At 39.5% G+C, this 11,228-nt stretch overlaps 1 protein-coding gene, 1 long non-coding RNA gene and 1 pseudogene across 2 annotated transcripts; 1 reads left to right on the plus strand and 2 right to left on the minus strand.

Annotated features, from left to right (window-relative positions):
• The first annotated feature begins 242 nt into the window (after positions 1-242).
• LOC121049700 lies at positions 243-751 on the plus strand. Its single transcript, XR_005801095.1, has 2 exons — positions 243-413; positions 532-751. It is a non-coding gene; the product is annotated as an uncharacterized LOC121049700 (long non-coding RNA).
• Positions 752-2,873: 2,122 nt separating this feature from the next.
• On the minus strand, positions 2,874-3,899 carry LOC112171652 (annotated as a pseudogene).
• Positions 3,900-7,054: 3,155 nt separating this feature from the next.
• Positions 7,055-11,017, minus strand: LOC112172242 (protein disulfide-isomerase). Its single transcript, XM_024309509.2, has 11 exons — positions 10,751-11,017; positions 10,174-10,204; positions 9,758-10,045; positions 9,475-9,663; positions 9,221-9,346; positions 8,687-8,824; positions 8,469-8,588; positions 8,255-8,372; positions 7,918-8,030; positions 7,459-7,663; positions 7,055-7,370 (listed from the first exon to the last, which is right to left on the minus strand). Exons 1-10 carry the CDS (start codon positions 10,921-10,923, stop codon positions 7,463-7,465), a joined length of 1,497 nt encoding a protein of 498 aa, XP_024165277.1. The 5' UTR covers positions 10,924-11,017; the 3' UTR covers positions 7,055-7,370; positions 7,459-7,462.
• Positions 11,018-11,228: the final 211 nt, after the last annotated feature.

Below are 11,228 nucleotides of genomic sequence, written 5' to 3' on the forward strand. Positions count from 1 at the left end.
TTCATTTACCGAATTGGACCGGATTTTTCAGGTTCGGGCCCGGTTTTGTGATTCAAACCGACCACAAAAAAACTAACCGCCCGAATTAAAATATATGTATATTTTTTTAATGTGTTGTCAAACTTTTAGTGGGTAAGGCTTATTTCACGTGCACCTTACCACACACGATCTTACCACCTACTATAAATACTAACAACCCTAGTAGCTTCTCTCATTTTCTCACCTCAGTCGTCTCTCACACGTACACTCCTCTCTCACACTCTTTTGTCTCTCATCTCAGCCCTCTCTCACCCTCTTCTCTCTCACTTCTCAGCCCTCTTTCACCCTCTTCTCTCTCACCGTCTGCATACCAAAATCAAGCCCTCAACATGACGTCCACTGCATCATCAGATCCATCCACGTATCGCGTCACAGTAGCTGCGCTTCTATCTCTCTCTTTTACCGTCTTCAACCTTTGCATATCTTTTCTATTTGGATTTATATAATAGATAATTCAAATTATGGCTTATGTTTTTAAATTATGTGTTGCAGGATATGGAATCATAGCAGATCTGGAGGGGTTGAGATGAAGTCAGGAATTTGTTTTGCGATGCTATTTGGGAATTGAGAATCTATGTTTACAGCTTTGATATTTTGTTGTTGTTATTAAGGTGCGGCTATTGCCACCCTACTAACTATTTTCTTCACCTTACATTCTCTTCTCACCCTACATATATTTTTTTTTAATTTCAAGTTTACTTAGTTCACTTCACCCATTTACAATACCTAAGATACTCTTTTCCAATGTAGGGTACTATGGTTTAACTCAAATTCTTTTTCCATTGGCCTCCATTGGGTCTTGATTCTTTTTTTGTTAGCATAACATGAGAATGATCGAAGATGATGAATGCTAAGAAAGAAATCGTTAGGGTTTAACGATGAATGAAGAGATTAATTAAGAATGAAATTTAAGTACGTGTTCTGTAAGGTGTAATAAGAAAAATAAATTGTATTTTTTTAATAAGATTTTGTCCTTTATTGTAATTTTATATTAGAGTATTTTAGTCCTTCAATAATTAAGAAACTTGTAGGGTGAACAGAGTAGTTAATAGGGTGGCAATAGCCCCATCCTTGTTATTATAGTTTTTTTTTTTTTTTTTAAGAACTTTGCACTCCGCATGCAATTGATATGATTTGTTAATTCTCCCAGATTTGTAAATGATCTATTGTATGTAATCTTGTAATCTGCAAATCTGGGCTATTACTTGACTTATTCTTGTTCTCACATTCTCACGATCAATTTATGACTTTCATCTTGAAACAAAAAAAGGATATAAGAAATTGGGTTGATCTGTATAGAAAATATAAGTTAAAAAGAAGATAGTAAAGGCAATTGAAAACGGACATTTGCTGGGAAAAAAAAAAAGGCCCATTAAAATGACCTGAACCGAAATGGGCCGACCTGAATATTTGGATGGATATTCGATCCAATCATTTTTAAGTCAGTTGTCATTTTGGGCTTTGGGCCTGGTCAGAGTCGGTTTGGGCCTGAAACCGACCCGCCCCGACATAATTTTGAGAAGCACATGCGTAGGCATTGGAAAAGCAATCCCAAACCCTATAACAACAGTATCTAACAATTTCAAGATGTGCTTGTACTAATTACTAGTGGGAAAGAGTCGCACCACAAAGCTTTGGCATATATATCATTGGTGTCCAATTCTATGATCACTGAATCGAACAAAGACCTTAAAGAAAAGGGTAAATTTCTTCTATTGTACCTGAGGTATGGTCAGTTGGACAATCTGGTACATAGTCTTCAAAAGAGGACAATTTGATACCTGAACTTATACTCCGTTTGACACTTTGGTACTTCTGTTAATTTTTTAGTTAAATAAAAGGGTAAAATTGATATTTAGAATATATGTACAAAAACACAATAAAAAAATGACTTTTGTGGGTTGATGGCCGTTCTTCATCATTTTATGGGTATGAATTAATGTTTATGAGTTATGTTGAAGGTGAAATAATCGAATTTTATGTTTAAGAAATGGGAAATTGGTCCAAATGGTACCTGAACTATCTCACTTTATAAACTTTGGTACATCAACCTTCAGAAATGTCAAAACAGTACATGAGATTCTAACCCCTACCGAATATATGTACCTGGGGCCGTTATCTCCGTTACGGAACCTAGCAACAGGCATATTTTGATCATAAAATGACCAATTTACCCTCTCTTCTTTTTTCTTTCTTTTTCCCCTCAATTCTTCTTTCTTAGTTCCTCTTTGCCTTTAACTCTTCTCGGTTTGGACGGCAGTAGTTAGGGTTTCAGTAGTGGGTTGGGCCTCTTGTTGGGCCTATGCCTTAGTTATTATTGTTTTAAGGAATAGTTTCCTGATTCTGGCTCTTTTGAAGCCCGGGGGGTAATTAATTTTCCATTGTAGTTTTATGTCTGTTTAGGCCTGTCCAACCGACTAATTGTGTGTTCTACTTTCAGTCCATTGGGCTAGCTGTGGGGCAGCTTTATTGATCCCCACTTTCCCAAAAAAAAAAAAAAAAACTCTTCTCGTTTCATCTTTATCTCTAACCCTTTTCTCTGGCGATGATGGGTATGAAGTTAGTGGAGCTTTTGGGTCAAGGAGTCAGAATGGCCGCCAGGTTTCACTCCAATTTTCCCCAGGTCAGTCGCAAGTACTACCATCCTCCTGTGCCTACCCACTAAGAAGACAACTACCACCACCATCACCACAACAACCACCATCATAATGATATGGGCACCCAGAAATTTGCTCAAGGCACCCATGTTCTCTGCTCCTCAGCTTGCCGCTGCTTAATACACGACACATTTTCCTGGCCACTACTCATCATCACCCAAACGATTTGCCCCAATTCTAGGTTAACGATTTGCCCCAACTCCCGACCACCTCCTCAAACTTGTTATTGCCGAAAAGCGGAGGCGATGCTAAAGAGGCCATTGGAGTCTCACTTAGTATGTCAATCACCAACATTCCCTCTGGCCTTCAAGTATCAGAAAAGAATAGGGACAAGGCACTTGAGTTGAAGTCCCTTCCTCCAAACCTGAACCCAGCCCGAAGCTAACCCGGGTCTGGTTCCCCCAGAACAACACATTTGTAGGGAAATTGGGTGATTCTGAAGAAAATCCAGAAGCCAAAGTCTCAGCTAGTGATGGAATTTGAACACTAAGCTCAGAAACAGTGAAATCAAAGCATACTAAGGTCTGCGACAAAGCGGTCATGTGGAATGTGACTGAGCGAAGACGAAACGACGTTTCCTGCGGCCGGTTTGGTGGGCGGAGCAGTTGGGATATTCCACTGCATTCCACCAGTACCATTTGGCATAGAGGTGGAGGCAGAGGATGAAGACGACGACTAAGAAGAGGACTAGTACGGCAATCATCTTGATCTTTCCGTTGAGTTGTACGGCTTGGGAGTCATCAAGGCCGAGACATATGTCTCCCATTGATAAAGGTGAGAGCTTTAGCTCGAAATCAGGAGAATGAGCAGAGCCCAAATGAGAATTGAGGGAGAGTTTGACACCCAAATCAAGTTTCATCCAAACCCTCATAGTTTGTCCTCTTAATCCTTTTTCCCACATGGCCATTCCTGCTCGGACACAACGCAACAATCACAGGTAAAAGGAAGCAAAGCAAGAAAGGTACCGGAAAACACAGAGCAATTGTCAATACAAAATCCGAAATAAAGTCCATTGCTTTTTGTACACAGAGAGAGAGAGAGACCCAGAAAATTGAAGAGCTTGACTTTGATGGTGGTGGTGACGATGATGAGGCACAGAAATAGAGAGAGTAAGGCATGAAAGGACGTATGCGCCCTTAAAAAATTGCCAGCTGGAAAACGGCATAACAGAGCTAACGGCTCTAGGTACCAAAGTTCGGTCTGGGTCAGAATCTCAAGTACCGTTATGACATTTCTGAAACTTGATGTACCGAAGTTTATAAAAGTAAGATAATTCAGTTAATGTTTGGACCAATTTCCCTTAAGAAATATAGTAATCGTGATTTGAATACCTACGAGACTACTCCACCGAACTATGTCTAATCCACCAAAGTAGTCTATTGAATGTTCAAATCACGACGACTAAATTTTTTAAACATAAAATTCAATTATGTCATTTTTAACATAACCCAAAAGTATTAATTCATGTTCATTCTCTCTCAAATGACCCAAAAAATAAGCTAATGAGGATAATGCTTTGGTCCTGGTACCCGTGGACACTGACCAGTCTGCAAAGAGGGATCGTCCCTTTCCATCTCCAAAAAAGCTGCAATTTTTGATGTCTGATTTAGTGGAGGGTAAAACTAGCCCTATTGCTCCCTCCAAGAAGGTGAAGATGCCTGAATTCCCTACAAAGTTTAATGCAAAATCTCTTGGATTAGTGGAGACACGGTTTGCTAGTGCCTGTGGAGATTATGATGCCTAAACGGGTAAAAATAGAGCTTCCTGGAGGCAAGAAGAAGAGAGGTAGGCCGTTGGGAGCCAAAAACAAAAATCCTCCCAACGCAAAAAAGGTTCCTGCTGAAGATGTCCTGGGTGTTCTGTATTTAGGTAAGCCTCCAAGCCCTAGTCTAAAAGGCAAGGAGAAGATATAGGATTTTTTTTCTTTATGTTTAGCCTATAAACTATGTAAATGTTTGGCATAGTTATAGGCTCGCTTTTAATAAGTGAGTGATAAGTTCAAATATAGTAGGCCTATCCTATGTACCACTGTGGCTCCTCCACAAAGTGGTCTGGCCATTGTCATGTGTCAGCGGATGGGTATGTAATGGCCTTCTTGGCATAAGTTTTCCATCAATGAAATTTCATTAGTTCAAAAAAATGACCCAAAAAATAATGAAGACCCAAGGTTGATGTCAACAACCCATGTTTTTTTTTTTGAGAAAATAGATAACTTCATTACTTATCTATGGCCAGAATGCACGTATATCATAAGTTGTCTCATACCAAATTCTAGATGGCACAAGCCGCCAAGCATATGACAGGTGACCCTCATTGCTAACAAATGTGCTCACTTATTTGAGCCTAAAAACAAGAAGGACCCAAACCTTCACAACCAAACTCCCCTTCATAGTAAAACTAGTCGCCTAGAGACCCCAATTGGTATACAATTAGAGAAACCAAGAATTAAGCCGATGAAGACCAAGCCCATGTATATTCTAAATATTAATTTTATCCTTACATTTAACTGAAAAAATTAACAGAAGTACCAAACTGTCAAACGGAGCCTAAATTCAGGTATCAAATTGTCCTCTTTTGAAGATTAAGTACCAAAGTGTCAAATGGTCTTTCTAAATGTACCCAGCAAAAATCTTTGTACACCCAGCCCTAACAAAATTAACCCAATTATTCCAATATTATCCTTTATTTGAAAAAGAAAAAAAAAAGTTTGCTGCACAGCCTGCACTTCATTGCTGAATTTCATAATTTTTCTGTTAAACAAGAAACCAGATGAAGGTATCTTTATTCAATTTTAAGTTCCTACTCCTATTATTCTACATAAGAGAAGATTTGGTTGGGCATCTTACCTCTGTAATTTATATCTAGCAATGAGTATATCATCAATATTTACATATTCCTCCATTCTTCTTTGGAATGCATAAGCATCTAGTTCTTGGAAATTAATTCTAGTTCTCATATTGGAAGAGAAAACAGATGGCTTTTATTGGGGGGAAAGGGAAGTAGGGATGCAAATGGCTGCCAAGTTCCATGGGGAAGATGATGCACGCTGCAAGTTCTTTTTTCTCTTTCTTTTTTTCCAGTTACTATTAGTTTTTTTTTTTTTTAAATCGAGCCAGTAAGGTGAAATATATTCATCAAAAGCCAGAATAGGCCATTACATACCCTTCCACTGATATTTAGGCAGACAAGAAGATAGTGGTAGTACCCACAATGGTACATAGAAAATAGTCCCACTAATTGTACATTTAATACGTAGACATAGCGGGATCCCCCTTTGGTACTACGCTGGAGGCGCTAGAAAGATCCGGCCCTCCCAACTTACTCTTAACCAATAAATCTAGTTGCCTAGAGACCTCAATTGGTGTACAACTAGATCTACTGAGAATTGAGCAGACAAAACCATACCAAATGCAAAAAACTAGATGCACAAAGGTGCCTAGACTGTCCCTGAAAACGGAACATTATTGTAATTTAGACAAAAACTAAATAACATAGTGTTGGCCAAGGCCAAAACCCTAGCCCAAATTCGAAGCCCAGCTACTCCAAAAGAAAGCCCAAACTCCAGGTCCAGCAGGTTGCTGCAGCAAGCCCAAACCTATCTCCAGCGCGCAATGGTCGTGTAGCACCTTCGCCTCATCCAGCCGCGCCGACCCACGTCCTCGCCGGCTGGAACCCTGCGTCCCACACCTGCTTACGTCGTCACGCAATCCTACAGCCACCAAGTCGACGCCGGATCAGCCAGCAAACCTCACCGCCGAATAGCCCCTGGGAACCTGACCACCGCTCAGTCCATTCCACCCATGCCGCCGTCGCTAGATTTGCAGAATCCATGCCGCCACTCAAGCCATCCTTGCACAACCCAACCACCACGCATAGAGCCTACATCTGATGCTCACTAACCAAACAACCATCTGTCCCTTGAGCCAAAGCCACTCTCCAGAACAACCGAGCAAAGTAGCTATCAATGCCCGTCCGGCAGCGACTCATCGGCGGCAAGGCAAGTCCATACCGATTCCGAACGCCACCGGACAAGCAGATTTTTCAAAACCCAAGACCAAGAGACGCCGGGTTTTTTGGAGCTCCAGTAGATACGGTTGGTGGGAGTTTTCCAGTTACTATTAGTTGTTTAATGAAAAGGGCAAATATAGAAATTAGACAAATGTTTGCTAGAGCTAGGTGTATAAAGATTTTTGCTGGGTACATTTAGAAACACCCTATCAAATTAGCCATACCTCAAATATTATAAAAAGAATTTACCCTAACGAAAACATAAACAAGTAGGGAGAGCTTGTTGCATCTTGTTTTTATTATTATTATTATGAGGAATGCTTGTTGCATAAAAAATCAGACCATTGCAATTCATGATGGAAACAGTGAATATAGCAACTTCAAACACTTGTAAATTAAACTCGTTCAAGGGTCACTACATCAACAAAACTGCACACTATCACAACTACGCTACCCCTCAAACTATTGTAGCTGTTGAAAGCACCTCCCATTTTATTCAGGTAAAGAAAAGGAACACATAACTATAACTACTGGATGGGAGTGACATAGGGAGGTAAGTCAGATATTGCTTTTATGCTCTACCAATCTCTGAAAGCCAGATTGTATCTGCCGCCATCATATCCAACTAGTGGCCCTAATGTCTGTTCTCCATCAAAGGTCGTCGTCCTGTTCAACAGTAAAATCCATTACATTTAACAACAGAGACACGAGATAAGTAGTAGTGATCCAATTCTAAACAAAGAGCTGAGTTTACCTCTTTAGAGCTCATCTTTTGAGGACTCTTGGTTCTCAGTTTTAGTCTCAGATTTGTCCCGATTCTTTTCGATGAAAGCAATGAGGCTTTCCTTGGACCTGTCCTCATCATCATAGGACAAGAGCTTTCCACTTGCTGTCCTGAAGTACAAAGTGGGATAGTATTTCACATCGAACTCACTTGGGACATCATTTGCAGTAGCATCCTGGGAAGGCAATGCAAGAAATGAATAACATCAAGAAAAACTCTTTAGCAACACAACATTAACATCTGCAGAAACAGGAAGGAGAAGATGTGGAAAACACATCCCACAATTTGAGGCATGCGCATTCTTAGAAACCAAATGGTTTGGTGGCACATCTATGCATCATTGTACATAAGGATCGCCATTTTGATTTTCTATGATTACAATGATGATCATGGAAAAAGAAAAAAACAGAGTAGGATGATAAAACTTACAAACTTTGCAATAACAACTTCAGGATCCTTTTCAAATGATGCAGCAACTTCATCCAAGATTGGTGCAAGCTTCTTGCAGTGTCCGCACCATGGAGCATAAAACTCGAGCAGCACTGCAGAGTAAACAAAATTATATTATACACATATCCTAGCATAACCATAAAGCAAGCATGTATGGAGTTTGTTTGCTTTCATCATCGTATGGCCAAAACCAATCCCTACTTCCTCCTTGTTTGCTAGGTAAATTCTACCTGGTACACTTGCAGAACTGTTTTTTTTTTTTTTTTTTTTTTTTTTGAAAAAGATAAAAGAATACTAAGAAACATAATGCCCGCACCATTTTTCCCAGACTTGAAAACAATGTCCTGGAGGCTCTCAGCGACTACAACTTTAACAGGGTCATCGTTCTTCTCAGGGATGGGTTCAGACTTCTTGTATGGTGATACTTTCCCATCCTGCAAGTGTGAATTTCAGTCAATAGGCTCAATGCTAAAGAATTAAAATTGGAAAATTTAATATGATCCCTTGCAAGACAGAAGTAGAAGCCTCACCTTGTATTCCTTCACCCAAACTGAAATATGATCTGGCTCCAAATGTGGTTTCAAAAACTTTTGTCCGTCATTGGTCTGTATGATGATGAGAGGCACTTGGTCTTCTTTAAGTCCAAAGTACTGTTCATAACAATTGACCATTTAACATGTCATTTAACCTATAATAAACATGTCTGCATTTGCACAGTATATAAAGACTAGCTGATAAAAAATATTACCTGGAAGGCACCTTGACTAGCCTCTACATCTCCAACTAAAAAGCTTATGCCTTCTCCTTTGTATTTCTCAGCTACTTCACGATACTTTGATTTAAAAGCATCAGCAACATCACTGCTGAAGTTCAGAAACAACATAGCCTACGAAGTCCAAAACTCAAGTTAGGGGACTGCCTATCACAGTATGAAAGTTGTGATAAAGCATTTTGCGGTTTAATTGAAAGACGTATTATAATGAATTAATCCAATTTAAGAGCAGAGACTCAAAATGATTATGACAACAAGTTTGAGTTATGTGAATATTAAAACACCAAAACCCCTGATTCACATTATTCCGCTTAGTTTGGTGTTCGGTTCTGTAAGACACTAGAGACTTGGTATAGAGATTGACGAAAATTTGGGTGACCCTGAACATACAACATCACAATGTAATAAATAGAACCAGAACATATTAACTAACATTGTAGACCGGGATTCACCAGCAGGAGTCGATTTGAAAAGGAGGAATTAAATCATGCCAGAGAATATACAATATACCTTATCATTTGGACCATTGAAGAACTTGATAACAAAAGGGTGGTTGTCTGGGTCATTGTTGAATTCTGTAACAGCTGGCGAGCTAGATTCTTCAATGAACTTCTCTAGAGCCTCTACATTGAATTCCTGACAGCATGGTTACCTCATTAATATTTGTCAATGATATACATGTATATATCAATATATAGACACCCATATCTTATCCTTAATACCCACCCTATATATTTTATAATATAGCAGAAAGTCTGTCATACCTTGAAATCAGCAAAAAGTTCATCAAATGGCTTGAACAGTCTAACTACTGGCCCAGTCACAGATGAATCACCACGGGGTAGGTGCTTTGCATCAAGAGTGTGACCAAATTCATAATCTGAACGCAATTTCTGAGCTAGAGCCAAGAATTTCTCATACTCCTCTCCAGAGAACTTGTCAAACACACCAACCTGCAAAGATATGAAAGAACTGAAATATACCAATTGATAATCCTCAGGGAGATTAAATCAAATCACAAAACAAAATCAGACAAGGAACACTTACAACAACTATCTTCTTTTCACCAATAACAGTAGTTGCATCATCAGCACTCTTTATTTCAACAGAAGCTGGACCACTTTGTTTCTTCAAATAAGTAACAATACCATCGGCTTCACGAGGACCCTTGTATTCCTGGATAATCTTCCCACCATTTCTTAGAATTTTGATTGTGGGGAAACCCTTAACATCATATTCAGAAGCAAGTCCTTTGTTTGCTTCCTCATTTGCATCAACTTTTGCTAGAATGACTGGTGGGTCATTACTGCTCAAGATAGATGCAGCTTTTTCATACTACACATCACCAAAAGAAAGATAAAGAAACTACTGTCAGATGATCACAAAAGAATCAGGAAAACGTCATTTCTCAATAGCATGCAAACGAAAAGCTTTGTAGAAATTAACAATAAACATTTCCGTACCTCTGGAACCAGCTTCTTGCAGTGGCCACACCTATAAGAACACAAAGAAATCAAAATTAATACAGAATTCATAAACCTGAAATCAACTAACACGATATAATTTCTCAAACAATGTTGTAAAGTACAAAATATATCAATTCATAACTCAGTGAAGATCTCCTTTCTTCAGCGTAGATAAGCACTTACATATGCATGATAATCATATTATGTTGGTTTGGTACAAATATTTCGCAAAATAGATAAACAAAACGCTAAATCAAGCATTTACCACCGAATTAGCGATCTACAAATGATATTAGGCCATATTCAACCACTGCATGCAGCAAGATATACTAGCTTAAACCTTGAACTTAAATCCACCTATATTCACCAAAATTCCAGCAGCAAAACCAAATCTACGATGCGAATTGCAAATTCATTCCTCTAGAAATGTATATCCAAACCACGAATTAATCAAATTCCAGATCCACAAACGCCAAAACACAATTAACCAAAAAAACCAGAGCAAACAAACACCGATTCAAATCAAACCGAATCAACGAAACAAAAAGATCGAGCTGTGAATTGTGCACATTACCATGGGGCGTAGAACTCGACAACGACGAAGTCGTGCTTGCTGACAGTGTCAGAGAAGTTGGAGCTGTCCAAAGTGAGCACGAACTCCTTCGAATCAGCCTCGTCGGCGTGGATCGCAGTGAAGCACAGAGCGACGAGCAAGGAGAAGCAGAGCAAAACCCTAGAGGACGCCATAGCCGGAGCTCGGTGGTGGTACGGTTCGTTTTGGTCTATGAGAGTCTCTGAGAGTCTCTCTCTCTCTCTGGCCTTTGGGGTTTTTATGGAGAGCGGAAGAGTGAGAGATCGGGTTAGAGAGAGAACGAGACAAACATGGTGCTCACACGTGACACTCTCGTGGACGTTTTCCTGTTAGTACTCGCGCGAGTGTTTGATTGGGCAGTACTCGCTGTACATGTCGTCCATTTTAGTTCGAAACAAAGAACTATCGAGCGTTCGAATCCCTCTCTCTCCCCTTTTCTCAGCGAATAGATTTGTTGCGT

This window comes from Rosa chinensis, chromosome 6 (assembly GCF_002994745.2).
Source record: "Rosa chinensis cultivar Old Blush chromosome 6, RchiOBHm-V2, whole genome shotgun sequence".
Lineage (NCBI taxonomy): Eukaryota > Viridiplantae > Streptophyta > Magnoliopsida > Rosales > Rosaceae > Rosa > Rosa chinensis.